A 20505-nucleotide genomic window follows, 5' to 3' on the forward strand; every position below is an offset into this window, starting at 1 on the left:
CAAGGATTTTTGTTTTCTGCTGGTTGTAACCATTGCATAAATGCTTCTTGTTTCTCAGAGTTCACTGTCCAGCACACTGCAAAGATGAACCAGCCTACTGGGCTCCCGTGTTTGGAACCAACATCTATGCAGACGTGAGTATGCTGGCGTTTTCAGTGACTGCCTCTCAAAGCCTGTTCAGAGCTCAGAAACCACATTTCAAAGTCTGGATACCAGAAATCTGAGATCTCATTCCAACCCCTCTGGCTAAATTTAGATTACTCCTTTCTGCCATCAGAAGTATTAGTTTTTCCACTTACTTATGTTTATGAATCCGAATTCCTTATCTTACCCAACTCTATTGACAGTTTTGTAGATTGAATCCTGCTTTCCCATTGACATGCATTTACAATTTCAGAGGCTTTCACGCTTCACGTATTTTCTCAAATGGTTAATAATCTTTCCTGATGCATTCATAGAAACTGGTCCTTTCTGGTTTTGGCTATGAACACATTCATTCATAGAAACTGGTTTTGGCTATGAACACAATAAGCCAAAAGCATAAGGAGAAAAACAGTTTACTCCTAATTTACTACTTGTTAGCAATGACTTTTATCCTATTGGTGTCATCTCTTCCATTTTTTCCTCCTAACTTTAACGGGGTAGTGTCAGTCTGATTTTCTTAAGTGAATCCTCCAAAGTGCTGTCTCTGTCCTCTCAAGTTTCCAGAGTTTGGAAATGTGACCCAGAAACTGTGAATGTGTTCTTGGCTCTGCCAACAGGATGTGAGATCATGTCAAGTCATTTACTCTCTGTAGAATGACCCAAAGCTGGGATTATCTAGTCTGGGGAAACTTCTGGGTTTGAAAGCCCGTGATTAGATCAGCATGATTCACCTCTGCTCCCATTTAAAGTCAAGGCAGCCCTTGTGGATAACCTTTTTCTTTTTCCTCTTTTTTTCTTTCCTCTTTAAATGAATCTTTATTCCTTCTTGAAAACTGTTCAGCCAAATTTTAGTTCCAAATTTTAATGGAAGGGTAAAACAATGCATATTAATTGTTACACTAAGTGTTTGCAAGGAGAATGTGATTTAAAATTATTTTAAAATAAAGGGATGAGCAAAGCAATTGTAGCCAAATACAAACAAACAAAGCAGGAGTGTTAAATTACAATCTAAAAAAAATGTAATATAAGGTTAAAAAAATGCACTGAATAGAACAAAACCGTTAGTTATTCAGTGGCACAAAAGGTACTATTTATGAAGAAGATAAACAAATCAAACCTGTATGCACCAAACAACATTGCTGCTAAATATGAAATACAAAAAAAATGTAGAATTGTAAGAAATTGATGAAAACTTAGTAATAATAATAAAAACTACCTTCTATTCAACACTCACTCTGTTTTAGATTCTTTAAAAACACCATCTCTAGGTATCATTTTCCCCATTTATGGAGGAGAAAAACTGAGGCTCAAAATAACCTGCCCCAAATCACACAACTGGTGCATGACAGAGATCAGGTTCAAATTAAGGTGTGTCTGGCCTCAGGCTCTGCTGTTTTCCGTATTCTGTCCCGCTGCTTGCATGGACCTTCACGCACAGCGACGCTGTGTGAACAGGCGTGTGGGGGAAAACCTGCACCACATTGTCGGCTACAACACCAGACACACAGTAATGTCCATTAATGATGAAGGAATGAATAAATGCAGACACTACGCTCAGTGCTTAAACAGCTCTTCAAAAAGGAGGAGGAGGAAAAGGAAAGGAAGAAAGAGAAAGGAAGGAGGGAAGCCACCTTCATTTCAGAGGTTCTTTTTTGGTCTTAGATTCTAGGTCACTGTGTGTTCTGGGCAAAGGCAGTGCCTTTTAGAAAATGTCTGTTTTGCAAAGAGATTTATTGGGGAGCGTGGTCTCTAGATCTTTGAAGGGCTCGGCAGTGTCCTCAGTTCCTGCCTTTCCTCCAGGAATGCATTCTTTAGCACGCCCCTCACTTTGGGGAGAGTGCAGGGACCCAGATAGTCAGCTGCGGATAGGAGGTGTGTGAAGGCTGTGGCTGACCCAGCCAAGTCTGGGTCAGGAGGCGGGGGTTAGGTTCCAGACACAGCGTTTACCAACTGTGGGATGTGGGGCACATGCACCTTTCCCTCCTCCCTGCCCATTTTCTTGTCTGCTGTGGCGTGGGGGTTGGCTGTTCTCACACTGGCACATACATCAGAATCTACTGGGGGGCCTGTTCTCACAGACTCCCCAGCCCCATGCCCAGCATTTCCAGTTCCACAAGTCTGGGTGACCCACGTTTCTCGTGAGTTCCGAGTGCTGAGGTTGCCACTTTGAGGACCCCTGGGTCAGAGAGGAAAGTCCGTTGAGGACATATGACAGTGGTGGTGACAGGGGTGACAATGCTTAGTGGGGAGGGGGTGTTTGTGTTATGCGGTAACATTTATTGAGTGCTTACTGTGTGCCAGCCTGTGTTCAGCCCTTTCTTTATTTCAAGGCTATTTCACAGTCGCTTTGGAGGGCTTCACTCTTAGTGTCCATACAGAGTGCCATCGATTGCCAGCCGTGGGACCGCTTCCCTGCTCTGCTGTTCACCTGCTGAGCGAGTTTGGCCAAGTCGTTTAGCTTTCCTGGACCTCGGTTTGCCCACCTGTTAAGAGAGACCAATAGGAATATCAACCTTGGATTACATAAGAAGCAGAACAGGGATTAGGATGGTGAATGCTCAGAAATGTTACTATCACGCTCTCCACTTTATAAGGAGGAAATAGAGACTGGTGGGGGAGGGGAGGGATGGCGGTTAAGCAAGGTCATCCAAGGTCATGCTGCCGGCAACTGGGAGAGGGAAAATTGGTTTCCAAGCTTCTCTGAGGACACATCCTGGGCTGTCCCTGCTCTGCCAATAAATATTTGAATACTCACGCTGCATCACGCCCTGAGAAAAGGAACAGACAACATGTACCTCGTCCAGAAGCTGGGGGGAAGGAGAGGTGTGGCTAGAGTGAAGGGAAAGGAGAAAGCAGTGTTGGCTGTGTTTTGATAACTGGATCTTATTGCATGAGAAAGATCTGTTGCAATGTGAGGTTTTCATACTCACAGCCCCGGAGCTTGATCCTATCAAGGAAAACTCCTGTTTCACAGCCCAGAAACCCCCCGGGGCAGCTTGCCTGTGGTGACTTCAGAAGACTCTGAAATACTTCCTTGAGTTGGGGGCAGATTCAGTGCTTCTTAACTCTTAAACTTCCCGGGGCACAAATCCCTTTGAGATGAGAATTCTTCTTTGTGCAGATGTGGTAGACTGAGGGCTTTCACGGACTGCCCGACTTCCGGTGTGAAAGCCGGGAAAGTTCCCCAGGTCCCTGCACTTCAAACTTCAGGCTTAGGAACCTGTGCTTGTCCGTTTCACCTTGTTATTGAAGATGAGATGTGCCAGTGCAGGCTTAAAAATCCATCCCTTAGTTATTCAGTAACTTGGTCGTGGAAAGCAAGAAATCCAGTTTTTGGAATTTTAATGTGAATGTATGTGTTGCCTGTATGGTTTTCCAGCAGCATCAGGTTCCCAGGGAAAAGGCAGGGTGGGCAGGGGCCCCCTGGGGAGCAGTCTTCCTCTTTGCACCACCAGTGGCCCTGCCTGAAACGATTTGGCTTCTGAAGGATGAGTGTAGCTGATGGGCTGAAGGGCAAACCCCTGGAAAAGGAGTGCTGTCATTTTGGAAGAAGCTGCAGGCTCAGGAAATAACAATCACCTTCTGATATTTCAACTCAGTGTCTTCAGAGAGCCTGTCTCAGTCCATCACTCAGGTCTGGTGTTGGGATGTGTGCAGGGGTGGTCAAGGTCACCTTCCAGACAAAATGTCCTCTCTCTGTGGATCCAGGGACACCAGCTTTCTTTGCTTTAGAAATGCTTCAGGGGCCCCTGATGGGCTGAGATGGGTAAGGATACAGGAACTAAGAAACTAAGCAGCCAGGGCTGGGGACAGTGGGCAGCGCCTGGGGACAGCAGCTGTGCTGACCAGACTGACTTCTTGAGGACTAGATTCAGCATATTGATTACTTCTGGAAGTTCTCCCCTGAGCCTGGTGGAGTGCTTCTCTCTCCTGGTCTTCTCTCTTGGCTTGGTTAGCCAGCCCATTGGGACACCCTTGGTTCAGCCCCCAGATGATTCCTGAGTAACAGGCACTGTGCATAGGGCTCTAGAGATGAACAAACTGAGTCCCACCCTCTTGCTGAATGAGCAGTTGCCTTGGAGGTGGCTATACTGTCAAACTCGGGACCTGGTCGAATGTGGCCTCTGTTCCCCCTTGTCCGTTTGTCACCTCCCCCACCCCCACCCCAGCACTTGGTGGGCTGAGCCCCCCTGCCATGACAAAGGCCCTTGAACCAATACTCATGTCCTTAGACTGGCTAAAGGCAGGTCTGGATCCAGTTTTCTTGGTCTGTAGACAACTGGTCTGCCTTTTCTCTCCTAAATCGGCAGGTTGCTGAACTAGACTCACCAGTTCAAACAGTTGGCTCAGTTGAGCATGTGGCCCAAATGTCAATGGGGCAATTCTCCTTGTGATTCTATTTCCTGGATAATTTCAAGTCATTGAAATCAAAGGATCGAATAAATCCAATTACTTATAGGCCAGTGATCTGAGTCACTGAACCCACTCACTGCAGTGGGTGGGGCATTCTTGTTTCAAAACAATCTCCTATTGTTGCTTTAACAAATTGCCACAAACTTGCTGGCTTGAAACAACACAAATCTATCGTACTTTTGGAGGTCTGAAGTCCAACACAGGTCTCCCAGGCTAAAATAAAAATGTCGGCAATGTTGGTTCTTTCTGGAGGCTCTACAGGAGAATCTGTTCCCTCGCCTTTTCTGGCTTCCTGAAGCCACCCGCAATCCTTGGCTCATGGCTCCTTCCTCCATCTTCAAAGCCAGCCAAGGGCAGCTGAATGGTTCTCATGCCTCACTCTGATCTCTTCTGTCTCCCTCTTCCACTTACAAAGAGCCTTATGATGACTCTGATCCACCCAGAAAATCCAGGATGATCTCGTCTCAGGATTATTAACTTAATCACATCTGCAAAGTCCCTTTGCCAATTAAGGCAAGATATTCACAGGTTCTGGGGATGAGGGATGAGGGGTGAGGCTTCACCCTCAGCTGGACTTTCTTTCAAGCCTCTACTTGGCCATTAACTGCTATGTGGCCTTGGCAAAGTCTCTGAACCTCTCTGAGCACATGCTTTCTAGCCTGTGAATGGGAACAACAGGAGTGAGGAGTGTTTCCAAATTACCCAGAGCAATTGAATCCTATCGGGGAGGAGTTTGGGGGCCCTGGGTGTGTCATCACCTAAAGATTCCACAGGTTCCTCTGAGGCATCATGAAGATTGAGACTCGCAGCCAAGAATAAGGTTGGATTTTAGCACAGGCCAGGTGAAAGGACCGTAGGAAAGAACCACACTGGTTCTCAGCCCACTAGTTTCCCACAGCCTCTTGGGCCTTGTCTCGGGACATTCTGCCTCAGCAGGTCAGGGCGACTCCTCAACAAGCACCTACCCACCCCCCACCCCGCCTCCTCTGTACGAATTTCCTCCACTTTGGGAAACATTGATTCATTATTCTCAGGCAGCCCATCCTGAGGTCCATTTTTCTATCGGATAAGTTAAGACCCTAACAGAAAAAGTTTAACTTGAGGGTTTTCCTACTCAGGAAGTAGACTTCTTAATGACTACAAAATACAGCACATCCTGCCCCTGCTTAAGTCCCAGCAGTTCCCTTGGTGCCTAAGCTAAGACACCACGCACTTGGCCCCAGCTCTTTTTGGAGGTCTTGCCTTGACCTCCTTTTTCACTGCTTTCCAGTCACCCTGGACTCCTCTCTGTTCCTTGGTCATAACAAGCTCTTTCCTACCTAGGGCCTTTGCACTAGCTAGTTCCTCTACATAGAATGCTGTGCTTAGAGGTAGTCCCCTGACTGCGGCTGGTTCCTTTTTGTCTGGCAGTTTGAAGGTCAAATGTCAAAGCCCCTCCACCCAGCCATTTCATCTCACAATCTGATTTTATTGTCATAGTAGCATTTGTCAGCAGCAGGAATCACCTCCTCTGTCTTTGCGTCTACTTGACTGTCTCGCTCAACCCCATGAGGTCAGGGTCTTTGTTTTCTTCCCTGCAAAATCCCCCAGTGCCCAGTACAGCACCGGGGACATGGTAGATACCCAGAAAATATTGTCAAATGAATGAATGAATGATGCCAGGACCTTTGGAGGGACCGTGAGGAGTCAGGCAGGCAGCAATGGCTATTTCCTAGGGTGGATATGGCCAGCACCCAACCGACCAGTGGCCGAGCAGTGGTTGACTCCGGGAGGGCTTGGGCCAGGAGCTCCAACCTACCTGACACTGACCTGCCTCTTGCGCTCTTTCAGACGTCCAGCATCTGCAGGACAGCGGTGCACGCCGGCGTCATCGGGGACGAGAGCGGGGGCTACGCAGACGTGATGCCCGTCGACAAGAAGAAGATCTATGTGGGTTCGCTCAGGAACGGCGTGCAGTCAGAAAGGTAGGACGGCCTCTCTGGCTCTGGCACCCGAGGCTGGCGCAGTGGGCTCTTGGGAGCTGAGGAGGAGCCCCGATGACGTTTTCCTTTGCAGCAAAACTCTCAAGTGGGCTGGCATTAATTCTTACTGGGCCATCCAGTTCTGGCCTGTGCTTTCCTCCTCCCTGGCTTTCTTTTTCCTGAATAAGAACATTTTCTTTTATATTATCAATGCATGTTTTTGTAGAAAATTTGCAACAACAGATAAGCACGAAGAAATGCTGTCATCGTCACTCATCACCCAGAGGAACTACTATTAGATTTTTGCTGTGGTTCCTTCTGGTCCTTTCCCTTTTTTCTGTGTCTATGTGCATTTTTTTTTTTTATAAAAGCAAATAAGACCAAATTATAGTCACTATATAAATAAGAGCAGAGAGTTAGGGGTCCCTCAGACCTAGGCTCCACTTCTTATCAGCTCTGTAAGCTTGAGCAACTTCCCTGATTTGTCTGAGCCTTGGTGTCCTCATCTGTGATGTGGGTATAATGGTGTCCCTGCCTCTTGGACATATTGGGAGAAGTGATCAGGTAATGCTTATCTGGGCCTTACAGGAACGAGCACTCAGCAAGGGTGGTTATTACACAGTTTTCAGTCAACAGATGATAAAGGTCTTCCCTCTGTTATTATGTCATTTTTAGTAACCACATAGAATAAATGTACTGTCAATAAATGTACCGTACTCCACTTAATTGCTGGAAGTTTGGGTCCTTTTCCATCCTTTGATGAGTAAACATCACCATTTAGAACATCCTTTGCACAATATCCAGGATTGTTTCCTTAAATCCCTAGAAGTGAAAGTTCTGGGTAAAGGCTTTGGATATGCCTTTCCAGAATGTTCTTCAGAAAGGGTCCCCCCTGTGTTCAAGATGCCAAGCCATTTCCTGGCACACATTCCTCATTCCTACCTGCACCCATGCTGTCCATGGGAGCAAAAAGTCACAGACCCTGGAGTCCAGAGACTCAGGTCTGTGCTCTCCACCGAGAGCCTGGACTGCCTGAGACTCAGTGCCTTCATCTGTGAAATGGGAGCAATTATCACACCCTCCAGGGACAGAGCCAGGCGGGGTGGGACTGAAGAGTTTACATTCGTGGGGCCATCTCTTAAGAAAAGGACTGTAAAAGCAGGAACACTGAGGAACCAAGCCTCTGAGACAGAAGCTTCTATAGCTCCCTGCAGGGCCCAGCCTGTGCCTCCTGCCAGCCTCCGGGGTGACACCATGTGTGTTCCTGAGAATGGAGTCACTTGAGACGCGTTCAGTCCTTCTGAGACTCCTTCTCAGTGACTGCACAGCCGCCTCGCACAGCTAGAGTTAACAGTTTTGTGTTGTCCTCAACATTGGCAAACTTTGGAAAAGCTTAATGAAAGGAAATTCCATTGATTTAATGGGAGGGAAATGGAGCAGCTGATTAGGTGGAATTTCCTGGCTGGGCCAGAAAGAAATCCCTAGACGCCCATTTGTAGGGCTCTTTGTACCCCCTTTAAGAGGAAGAGGGCGTTCCTGAGAAGTGTGCCGACAGGCTCCGTCCTCCTGCCCCTCACCGCCCCCTGGGGCCGGGGCCCAGGGCCTTTGTTGTGTACCCACCCCCGGTGGGTGTCTCGGGGAGGGCGGGGGCCTGAGAGGAGGCCCCAAGAGGCTTCTCTCCCACAGTCACGGGGTGGGGGGCGCCCCATGGCCTAATCCTTCTCATCGTTGGGTGCATCTCCAGGTGGCCTCTGCCCGGGGTGAGTGTGACAGACGCGGGCTGCTGCGGCACTTAGAAGAGATGGTAGTGACTCTCCCCACATCCCCAGAGTCCGCCTCAGCTGCCCTCCTCCGGGGCTCTTCCTTCCTGAGCCCTGCCGGGTGGTATCTGTGAGGAGGCATGGACAAATGACCCCTCCTTTCTGTGCCTCCGTGTCCTCATCTGTAAGGGGAAAGGCCGGTATGCAAGTACCTGCCTCCCAGAGGGGGCTGCTAGTGGGGCTGCAGCTCTCACAGGGGGTCCCAAGGCCAGCAGCAGCTGAGTCAGCCAAGAACTTGTTAGAAGGGCAACTTCTCCTACCTCCCCCCACCCCAGACCTCCAGAATCAGAGGCTCGGCCGGGGGAGGGGGATTGCGGGCAGCAGTCTGTCTGAACACACCCACCAGGGGGTCCTGATGCCAAGTAAGAGAATTGTGATAGTTCGGACGAAATGAGGGGCTCCTACCTGCATGGCACATCGTCATGATGCCTTGTTATGGAGTCACTTGTTTACTAGCTGCCCAGCATCTACCAGGTGCCAGGCCCTGTGCTGGAGCCCTGGTACTGAGATGACCCAGTCCCAGGAGCAAGGACCAGCCCACTGCCACACAGGAAGGGGAAACGGGTGAGCACCTGAGCCATGCCCAGGCTGGCTCTGATGGGTCCCTGTCTGTCCTCGTGACCGGCAGTCCGGACTCTCCAAGCCTCAGTTGTTCCTCTGTAAAATGAGTCCCTTGGAGGAGAACATGAGACAGTACATGCAGAGCCCTTGCCCAGTGGCTCGTGGCACATGTCTGCTGAAATCCGGTGGTGCTTGCTGCTATCCTGAGCTTCTAGAGCCTTCCTCAGACATCAGGAAGCTGAGGTTCCTTTCACATAGGGTCGAGTGACTCAATCATAAGAAATGGTCTAAATGCCTTTCAGGACAGGGAATAAAGCCTTTTGCAGGAATTCATTCCTTCCTCCTTGCATTGCCCCCTTTCCCCACTTAGTGTACCCTTAGGACAAGCTGGACACCAGAGGCCAGCAAGGAATGCGATGGCCAAATCTCTAGCATCTCAGGGGAAACAGATGGCACAGAAGTGGCGACACCAAGTCAGGGCACATGGTGTGTTGGAGGGAAGGTGCAGGGGGCTGGGGGAGCATCAAGTCAGCAGGGGGCTTGGAGATGCGGCTCCGGCAGAGACATCTGTAGAGATGGGACACCTCCCTTGTGGAGATGGGGCCTCGACAGCGCCCTCTGTGCAAAGCCCTAGGCAGAGAAGTTTCCCCATAGCCTGATCCCATTAGGGACTGTGGGGCCTAGCCCCAGGACCAAGGGGGACTCTGTCCCAAACAGATGCTGGGACCCTAGAACGGACAGTCTGCCCCGAGGGAATTGAGGGTGCTGGGGTCACTGTAACCAGCTCATGGCAAATGCTGTTTTAGATAGAGGGAACCCTTTAATCAAACAAATAAACCTCCTGGACAGAATTCTCAGCCCCCAGGTCAAAAGCTGGTTCTGTTTTCAAAGTTTAGCAACAACCTTTATCGGGAAGAGGATTTCCCGGCAATTTTGAAAGGTGGTCCTGCAGAATGGGGACAGCATGAGAAAACAGACTCCAGCTCTCTCCCACACCCACCAAGGAGAGCAAAAGAAGGAAAAGGTCTTGGAAAGAGGCTTGGATGTTGCAATGGTGGTTTGTCTAAATATTCTCAGGAAAAAGCTGGACATCTGGGTGAAAATCAGTTAAAGATTTTTTCTTAGACCAGGACCGTTTTTTGAGACAGATTTCATAAGATTGAGAAATAGATCCACAATGACAGATAACATTCTAGTCACTCAGTTTTTAAAAATATTGCTTGCATTCAGAAGTATGTGTGGGCTGGTTTTCGTCTGGGTAGTGAATTCATTCACTAACATTTATGGGCGTGTCCTTAATGGGGCTGCAGCAGGGAATAGAAGAGACAGAAAGCTCTGTCTTCAATAGAAATATGCCTTGAGTCACATATAGGATTCTGACGTTTCCATTAGTCAAAGTAAAAAGAAACAGGAAGGAAATTTTAGAGTGTATTTTATTTAACCCAATAAAACCAAACTATTATCATTTCCAAATATAATCAATAGAAGAATTGTTAATGAGAATTTTTAATTTGTTTAATGAAATATGGGCACTCTAGAGTGTATTTTACACTCACAGCACATTGAAGTTTGGATGAAACACATTTCAAGTGCCACTTGCCGCAGGTGATTGGTGACTGTCACAGCACACAGCACAGCTCTGGAAAGTGCAAGGGGTGGATGTCTGAGAACTCTCCCTAGTCCTGGCACTCTAAGCAGCAGAAACTAGTGTGCTCTTATTTCCAGCTCTGCACTCTCCCCTAGGCTGGGCTACCCAAGGCTGGGTGCTCTGTTCCCTCCCCTTGCAGAGAAGCCGCTGGTGGAAATGGCCAGCTGCCCACCCTCCCCCTGCCCCACACTGTCTTAACATCTGTTCACACGTTATTTCCTCTGATCTCCACAGCAGCCCTGGGAAGCGGGAGTATCAGAATCCCTACTCTATCAGTAAGGAAAGGGAGGCACAGAGAGGCCTAGTGACTTGCTCCAGGTCACCCAGCCAACAAGGTACAGTGCTGGGACTTGAACCCAGGGTATCTCCTCTGGTATCCCCACTCAGCCACCTCTCTCGACTTCCTCACCCAGACAAATTGCCGCACTTGGGCACGGACCCCTTTCCGTGCATTGCCTGACAACACAGAGGTACACTTGTTTCTAATTTTAAAAATTTTCTTTATAAATATATATATACATATACTTGTCATTTAAATAATAAGGCTAGAAAATAAAAAATAAGAGCCCCCTGCGGGCACCCTGTGCACTGCCCCAAGGTAACCTCTGTTCATTGCTCTCTTATCACTTTTCCAGGCTGTCTCTTCCTGTGTACGTACAAACCCATAAACATCAAAGCAGGGTACACATTATACATGTTGTTCTGGAACTTTTTTCTTTCCTTGAAAAATGTTGTATGTTTCATGAAAGCTCAGGCTTCCAAGAGGAGAACTCTCCTATCTGTGTGTGCATGCCCAGCACGTGCCAGGCTCTGGCTGGCATCGGAAGAGGTTTTCATCTTCATTTTCCTGATGAGGGAAATGCGGCTCAGAGAAAGCGTGCGCTTAAATATCGAGGATGTCAGCCTCCCGGGAGCAAAGTGCTGGGTGCTGAGCCAGGTGCTTTCCCTGCATGAGCCCATTTACTTTTCTCCAGGTTCCTCAGAAGTGGGTACTTTTATTAGCCCATTTTACAGATGTGGAAACCGAGGCTCAGAGAAGTGGATGAACCAGCCCAGGGCCCTAGAGCTGAGATCTGAACCTGTGTTTAACTATTGTTCCCGCAAGTCTGGGAGAATAGGGTTGGAATCCCTGTTTAAAAAAGGACAGGTAGATAGACATGTATATGTATAATGTATTTTAATATATTATACATATACAATAAAAATAATTTGCACTTTTTAAAAAACCAGAATGGTACATGGTTGTCCATCTTCTACTGTTTCAACACTGGGTTCTAGGGGAGAACTGGCAACTCGTGGGAAACACCTTGACTCCCGGGACAGGTCCTGCTTGTGGAGCCACAGCCGCCCCCACTCTGGGCCAGACTGTGCCCAGTGGTCTTCTTCTCTGAATGGTTTCAGGGCCACTGAGGGGGACGAAGGCCAGCTTGCTCCATCCGCCTCGCCTGGGCGAGGGGGCCCGAGTTGCCCGAGGATGTCTAGAGAAGTCACGAGTGGTTCCCTGACCAGCACTCAGCCGCCCCGGGCTTGAGGAGCGCACACAGCACAGAGGCCGCAGGGCTCCTGGAGAGGGGGTCAGGCCTGACCTGGGCTGGGAATGTGAGGTCTGCCCGGGGTAGATGGAGGAAGCTGGAGAATTCTCAGGACTGGACCCAGTTTGCAGGTGGGAAAACTGAGGCACAGAGTGGGCCAGAGACATGCCCGAGGTCATACTGGGTCAGGGGTGGCTCCTGCATACCAGTCACCTCCCTGAGGGCGGGACCCCGGGGGCCAGCCCTGCTCCCTGTTGGAAGGAGGCCCGCGGGCTCGTCACGGTGGGGCCTGTGTTTGGGCCAGGGCCACACAGCTGGGCCCCGAGCGCTGTAGGGCAGGGGTGAGCCTGCAGGGGCGGGTGGGAGCCCTGCCTCCAGGATGCTGCCTGAGGTCGGGGGTGCCCTCAGATCTGCAGCCACCTGCTATAGGCGAGCTCCCCGCTGTGCTCCGGGGGTGGCCAGCTTCACCCCCACGGATGGTGCCCACAGAGGAAGATGGCCAGGAGAGGGACTAGAGCCGGGACAGCCCGAGTACATCCCGCCGCATCCAGACCCGGGAGGCTGCAGCCAGCTCCCTTGCCTCGCTGCCCTGGTTCCTTGTCTGGAAGTGGGAAGAGCATTGCACATCGTGTGGGGACTGTGCGCCCTGAGCGGGCTCAGGTCTCTAGGAACGAGGCAGCGTCCGTGGGAGTAATGGGCATGCCAGGCAGAGACCAGGACACAGGGAGTGAGTTTCAGCGCCCATGGCAGGGACACTAGTTGTTTCACAGCAGAGCTCCTTTGTCACAGCTCAGCTCAAGTAGGCAGTGCCCGCGTGGGCTGAGTCAGCGGAGGCGCGTCCCCATGTCCAAGGGTACAGTTTTGTACTGGTTTTCTTCCCTTCCCCTCCCTCCCTCCCTTCCTTCCTGGGTCTATCTCCCTCCTTCCTTCATTTAAAAAAAAAAAAGAGAATTAGAGAAACATCAAAAAACAATGAAAATATATTTTTTTAATTAATACCACTCAAAAGCCCCCTCCTAGAAACCACCACTATAAACACTCTGGTGTGTTTCCTTCCAATTTTTTTTCTGCATTTACACACAAACACTTTTTTTTTTTTTTAACAAAAATGGGGTCATAGTATTTGTATCTTATTAGTTGCTTTTTGTCAGTCAGCAGCAGGTTGTGACTACCTTTCTGTCGTTTCTGTCTATGTGTCATCGCCGTAGTGGCCGCGCGGTGTTCCGCTGGGTGGCTGGGCCATCGTTAGATACCCGCGCGGCTGCCCTTTCTGCTTTTACTATAACAACACTGCAGTGAACATCTTTGCACAAGCCTGTGCACTGTTGTCACAAGGTCTTTAAATAACTTCCTTTTTGTAGAAAAGCCACAGATGCCAAGACGGTCTTTTTATGCAGTGGACAGTATGTCTCTCTCCTGTTTAGGTCCCCCCACCATCACGCACAGCCATCACTGGGCTGGCCCCTCCCCTTCCCCATCCCGCATCCTCACTGCAACACCTCCACCTCCCTGACTCTTTCTGTTACTTCTCACGCTGGGGCCAGGCCCTCTGGTCACACAGACCTAAGTGCAGATGCTGCCCCCCCGAGGAAGCTTCTCCTGCCTCCAAGTCCAGAGTCGCCCTCTGCCCTGGACACCCATCCCATCTCCCTGGGCAGCTTCCTCCCAGGAATCGCCACTCTCGGAAATTGTTGCTTTCACGTTGTTGGCTGCTCATCCGTGCTGCCGGGCTGTAAGCTCCAGGAAATCGAGGGTCCCTTACACTGGGTTAACCCCATGTCCCCAACACCCAGCCCAGGGTCTGGCACATCATCGGTGCCCAGTAAACACTCGTCAAATGACAGAAGAAATTGCTAAGTTGAAGGTTTGCAACTGTACCTTTTTTGAAAATTGTTCTGTTCCCTTTGTGAAAACTATTCAGTACCCTTTCTAAAATGTTCAATGTATTTTATGACAATTGTCTAGAGATGCTATGCCAATTTATGCTCCCATCAGACATATGGAAATTACAAGCTTATCCAAAAAGAGAATTGAAGGATAAGATTTGGAAAAAGAAGGTTGAAAACATTATTTTATGACTTCTCGAATCACACCTCTATTTTTTTAAATCAAAATTAGTACAGTTGTCAACTTGCCTGGTATATAACTGGAGCTGAGTGAGTGTTTGAGGCATGAATAAATGGCGGGGGGTGGGTGACATCTGAAGGCTTTTTTGAGGAACCCAGCCTTGGGGGTTTTCTGCAGTGGAGCCAGGGGACGGGACCAACACCTGGTGTGGACAGTGACGCATCAGCCCCTTTGGCATTGTCAGCTCACTGATGGGTTTAGAAAGATGCACCCAGCTCTCCGGGGATGGTGCTTGCCTCGAGGTGGACAGGTTGTTTAGTGGGGATGCTTGGTGCATCCAGGTGAGACGTCCAGGCACCTTGGGGAGGCAGCCCCCAAGTTTGGCAGATTAACTCAGGGACCCCCCGGTGCCTGGTTGTTGGAGTGGTACATATGGGAGAACCCATGTTCCAGCTGCAGAATCTCTCCAGCCCAGCAGTAAATCAGAGAAGCCACAAAACTCTGAAAATTTCCCCATGACCAGCCCACCATGAGGAACAGCAGGACATCCTGTGGCTCTGGGAGGTTCCCCCAGACTCTTCGTTTGCGGCCCCGAGGATAGCACTCTCTCCCACCCCTTCTTGGCCCCCTGAGAAGCTGCTGACCGAGGTGGTGTCCGTGGTTGTACCTTGTGCTTGCGTCTTGGCTCTCAGTGTCCTTTACGTCTCCTTCTCTCTGCGTGCTCCCATCTGATACATGTTTCAAAAGTTCAAGTCCAGGGTAGCCAAAAGCGCAAAGCTGCCATGGGGAAAGGGAGAAAAACAACCAGGAATTCCAAGCAGCCTGTTGTCAGGGGAAAGGAGTGTCAATCTTACCAAGCCATCAGGGAGGCTTAGAGTCGTCTATCAGTCCAGGGTTCCAATGTCAGGGGCCACTGTCAGGGGGAAGGAGTGGACGCTAAAGGAAACTGTGGCTAGAAATCATGGCTGGGCTGTTAACCTTGTGCTCAATCCATTCTTAATAAGAGAAATGCAAATTAAAATCATTCTGGGATGCCATTTTCTACCTTAGAATAGCTAAGAACCAAAGGCTGGCTAACACTCTCTGCTGGCGAGCATGCGGGGCAGCAGGCAGTCACGCACTGACTGGTGAAACCTTTACGCACAGCTGGCGAGTTGTCAGCATTACAAAAGCCTATGTCCTGTGATTCTGCAATGCCACTTCTAGGAACTCATCCTCAGGTACTGCCGGACATATGAGAAGTAAGTCCTATGGACAAGGTTATTCTCTGTAGCATTTTTGTAGAAGCAAAGATTAGAAGCAACTAAATATCCATCAATAGGGAACCAGTTAGATAAATTATAGCACTTTAATAGAATGGAATACTATGCAGCTGAATAAAAAGGTTGAAGAAACTCTCAGTGTATAAAAAGGAAGCAAATTCAGAGATATATTATTAAGAGAAAAAATCGAGATGCAGACTAATGTGTACATAGTATTTTTGTGAATAATGAGTGGGGAAGAAAAAATGTAATTATTTACATAGACCTATAATATCTCTGATGAGGAGAAATGAGTGGGGAGAGACAGGGATGGGTGTCTACCGCCTTTTAATTGCATCCTTTTTGAAAGTCAATTGACCATAGATGTGGGGGGTTATTTCTGGACAATCAGTGATAGTCCACTGACCTGTCTATCCTTATGCCGCTACCACACTGCCTTATTACTGTAGCTCTGTAGTAAGTCTTCAGATTAGAAAGTCTCAGTCCCCCACCTCTGTCCTTGCTGTTGCATGTGCACAGTCTTCCACTCAACCAGAGCGGTCGTGGCAAGGATGTCAGAACCATTCAATGGGGAAAGAACAGTCCTTGCAACAAATGGTGCTGGGACAACTGGAGCTCCACATGCAAAACTATGAAACAGACCCTAAGGTTACGCCACATACAGAACTTAACTCGAAATGGATTAAAGACCTAAATGTAAGAGCTAAAACTAGAAAACTCTTAGAAGAAAACAGGTATAAATCTTTGTGACCTTGGATTAGGCTATGGGTTGTTAGATGTGATACCAAAAGCACAATCCATAAAAGAAAATTATTGATAAGCATTACTTCATCAAATTTTAAAGTGTTGTGCTTCAAAGGATACAATGAAGAAAGTGAAAAGTCAACCCACAGAATGGGAGAAAATATTCCCAATTGTATATCTGATAAGGGACCTATATAGTTCCTAAACTATATATATTTTTTAAAACTCTGCAACTCAATAATAGGAAGACAAACAACCCAATTAAAACTGGTTAAAATTATTTGAATAGACATTATAGCTAATAAGCACATAAAAAAGATGTTCGCTCTCATTAAGCTTTACGGAAATGCAGACTCAAACCACAGTGAGATTTACTTCCCACCCACTAGAATAGCTGTAAGACAGACAATAACAAATGTTGACGAGGATGTGGAGAAACTGGAACTCTCACACCTGGCTGGTGGGAATATAAGATGGTGCACACACTTTGGGATATAGTTCGACAGCTTTTTAAAAATTAAACACAAGCTTAACATACTACCAGCAATTCCAATCCTGGGTATCTGCCCAAACGAAGTGAAAACACATGTCCACGTAAACAGTTGTACATGAGTGTTCACAGCAACTTTATTTCTAGTAGCCAAAAAGTGGAAAGAATCCAAATGGTCATCAACTGAGAACTGGCTAAACAAAATGTAGTCTATCCATACACTAGAATATTATTTGGCAATAAAAGGAAATGAGGTCCTGAGGTTGCTGCAACATAGATGAACATTGTGCTGAGTGAAAGAAGTCGGACACAAAAGGCCACATATCCTGTGACTCCATTTACATGAATGGCCCATAATCACCATATCTATAGAGCCAAATCCTAGTTTAAAAGTTGCAGGGGGCTGCGGGGAGGGGATTGATTGTAAATGGGCACAAGGGATCTTTTTGAGATGGGGGAAATGATTGAAAACTGGAGATGGTTGCACCACCCTGTAAAATTACTTTAGAACCATTGAATCATACTTTTAAAAAGACTGAATTTTATGGTATGTTTCACCTCTATAAAGCTCCTGCTTTTTAAGTGTTCACTTAGCTAAGGATTTAGCTCCTGTGGTGAGAGGGTAGATTTTACTAGCTGTGTGACCTTGGATAAATCCCTGAATTTCTCTGTGCCTCCTCACCTGTGACATTGGGAAAGGGGGGTAATAGCAGCACCTACCTCAGGGGAGAGGTGACAGTGTGTACAGGGCTTGGCACAGAATGCAGGCTCAATCAGTGTGTCCTGTTTTAATCCCAGCACCGTGTGCGTTTTCGTTATACTACGACACCTATTAAACTGTCAGCCGGACAGCTGCTATTTGAGGTGACAGGTGGCAGCAAAAGGCAGGAAGAAGTCTTGGAGAATTAGTCAAATTCAGACAGACGGGGCCAGTAAATCCCTGAGTTAAAAGAAAATAACTTAATGACCCTGACCTAGATTCAAGCCCAGGCATGTTTGCAAAGAAAATGGAATTTGCCAGCTGTTGCTCACTCAGTGTGGAAGCTGTTTTCAGCAGCTGCGGGCAAGTCTCCCACAGCTGCGGCCCTGCAATGGAGGGGCCTCCCTACCCCCAGATTCCCTTCGCAGCAGGAGGGGCCCCTGGTAGGTCCATCAGAGCGTTTAGTAACATGCCTCTCCTTCTTTTTCAGCTTGAGGACCCCTCGAGACGGAAAGGCCTTCCGGATCTTTGCAGTCAGGCAGTAACTTCCAGTGCCAAGCAAGAAGGGGGTGTCTTCAGGAGGGCTTCGGGTTTTGCTTTTTGTTTTTATTCTGTCATTTGGGGGGTGGGGCTGGAGGTATGGAGAGTCGGAAACTTCTTCTGCATGGTGCTCAGTGTCACTCCGAACTCCCCTCCGTGGCCTTTGGCGAGGATGACCCTCATGTCATCAGATGGAGAGTGGTGTCCTCGGTGAGGCAGCTGGACAACTGGTGACCAGTCGTGCTGAAGCCTGGGGGGCGCCATCTGGGTGCCCCCTCTGCACAGACAGGGACCCCTTTAGGGATCTGACCCATCTCTTAACAGGAACATCTGCTCGAGGTGCTCCTTCCCAGATGTTCTTCTCTGGTTGGAGAGAGACGAGTCCAGCCCCCCCGCGAGGACAAAGGGTTTGGACCGCAGCACTGAGAGGCAGTCGGGGCATGTGGGAGAGTCTACTGAGCAAGTGGCAGGGAGAGTTTCAGGAGTGGAGGAGAAGGTAGTTATTTAAAAATTAAAAATGTAATCCGTCCTACCAACGGAGAAAAATGGGTACAATGTTTGCTGGTCAGACACATGGGCAGGAACAAGAGGGCTGGGGAAGAGGAGAGCTCAGGCTCCCACCCCGCCGTGCCTCACGGGGCTAGTTAGACACACAGCGGTGCTGGGTTATTTAGAGTTCAGCAGTAACTCCAGAGATTTACCTTGTCTTTGTCATTCCTTTCCTTCACATGGCCCCTGTGTTTTCTGCCATGACCTTTGGTCCCGCTGGGGACTAACGAACCAGGATCTCTTCTTTATTCCCTGCCCTCATGTCTCGCGCGCTCCTGCCCACCCCCGCGTTTCCGTGCAGCGTTTCCTACCAGGGCTTCGCGAGCGAGCCAGTCTGTCTGAAGCCTGCGCTGTCTCACCTCTAGTCTCGGCTAGTCTCGGTTGGTCTGAGAATAGCCAAAGTAAGCGTTGTTCTGTTGCTGCTGCTGCTGCTTAAAAATTACAATTAAATGTGCAGATTCCTCATCCTCTGGATGACCTGGTTTTTAGTAGAGGGAAGGGTGGATTCCTGGGCACATCCCTCACTAGGTCAGCAGCTCCGGGAAGAGAAGAGGCTTGTGGTTCTGAAACCCTCCCGTGGCGCAGGGCCAGTGGTGGGCGGCGGGCTGGAAGGGTCTCTCACCTGTTTTTGTGGGGTGACTTTGACCCACGGTGCTCTGTGGCTTCCATCTCTTTATAAAGATCCTTCATAAGCCCAGACCAGAAACCCACAGAGAAATGAAATACCCTTTTATGAATAGCATTTATTTGCAAAAGGTAAAATTCCATCCTTCCTGGACCAGGCTGGCCAGTATGTCACTTTTGTGAACGGGGTTCAAATTTGATTTGCTTTCCATCGGGCTATTTCTAAGGCAAGGGAACTAGCAGAAAGTACAAAACCAAAAGGTTCTGAACAAGACACCCTCACTGGGGAGGGAATAAGGGGTGGATTCTTTGCGTCCTTAATGAATGCAGAATCTGAGGGCCTATAGCCCCCCCACACACACCCTTTAGGAAGTTTGTGAAAACCCTTGTCTTGAAGCTAACATGAGAACTATGTGTTGCCTTGTTCATTGTGGGCCAATAGAAATTCACAGGTACTGCCTGTTCAACCCCAAACGTCAGGGTGAAAGTATTTGTTCAGCCTAACAGGTATTGTGTCCAGTTAATGCCAACATCTAAGCATTTGGAACCTTCTGGGTACTGTGTGTGCTGCTGGACTGTGGTTGTGGCTGTCGAGACTGAAGGGTAGATCAGAGCCACTAATCAGGTTTCCAGAATGGGGCAATGGTTCAGGGCAGTTTCGGTGGGTTTGTTTCTGAAGCATACCCCGGAAGGAGGAACCTAAATTTCCATAGTGACTTATCCCCACAGCCTTAAGAGAAAGTTCCCAGGATTCTTGATACCTCCTAACCCAACCCTTCAAACAGTAAAGAAAATTCAGAACCAGATCTCACAGGTAGCTTTATCTTCACGAACATGTTGAAACTGGAGCCATTTTTCTTTTGATCACGCCCTTAAAATGGAAACAAGACTACCAATGATAAGCCCTTCTAATCAGGGACCACCTCTAATTTTGTGTTTAACAGCATCCAATACATCACTGGCACTTAACCAATATTTAATGAGAAGATACATAAGCCAAGAGTGGGTTCCTAGGTTCTCCTGCCTCCAGGCGGAAAGTTACAGTTTCTTTCAGATTTCTGCCCCATCATTTTCTGAAGGGTGTGCTGATTTTTCCTCATGTCTGTAGGCTCACTCAGCCCGCAGCTTACATATGTGCTTTTTTCTATGAAAAATGGTGTGTTTTACTACTTCCTGTGTACAAAAGTTGATTGTAACTTTTTGTGCTTTGCATGAACAGGGGCTTTGCTGTTGGTTAAATAAAAAATATTTGCCTCCCAAAGTGTTTCTGAGACTTATCTTTCATGGACTGGTCTGAGCCGTCTGTGAAATAAAGCATTCAAAGCCTCATCCCTGGGGTGGATGGGGGTGAGCAGGAGGAGGGGGGCACAGGTGGGGGGTCCTGTCACCACGCCCCTCGCCAGTGCCACCACCCCCTGCAACCCCCAGACGCGCAGCACAGGAGGGGACC

The 20505-nt window shown here is 48.5% G+C and overlaps 1 protein-coding gene across 3 annotated transcripts in view; it reads left to right on the top strand.

The window, feature by feature from the left end:
• The window catches only part of CRISPLD2 (cysteine rich secretory protein LCCL domain containing 2), a 78213-nt gene extending 57892 nt beyond the window's left edge, over nucleotides 1-20321 (top strand). For all 3 annotated transcript variants that reach the window (XM_077133209.1, XM_077133210.1, XM_077133208.1), the window contains 3 exons: nucleotides 59-134; nucleotides 6388-6521; nucleotides 17833-20321. In XM_077133209.1, the coding sequence (XP_076989324.1) occupies nucleotides 59-134; nucleotides 6388-6521; nucleotides 17833-17887 (265 nt within the window). In that variant the 3' untranslated portion in view covers nucleotides 17888-20321. The remainder of the gene's footprint in view (nucleotides 1-58; nucleotides 135-6387; nucleotides 6522-17832) is intronic.
• Nucleotides 20322-20505: the final 184 nt, after the last annotated feature.

This window comes from Tamandua tetradactyla, chromosome 16, assembly GCF_023851605.1.
Source record: "Tamandua tetradactyla isolate mTamTet1 chromosome 16, mTamTet1.pri, whole genome shotgun sequence".
NCBI lineage: Eukaryota > Metazoa > Chordata > Mammalia > Pilosa > Myrmecophagidae > Tamandua > Tamandua tetradactyla.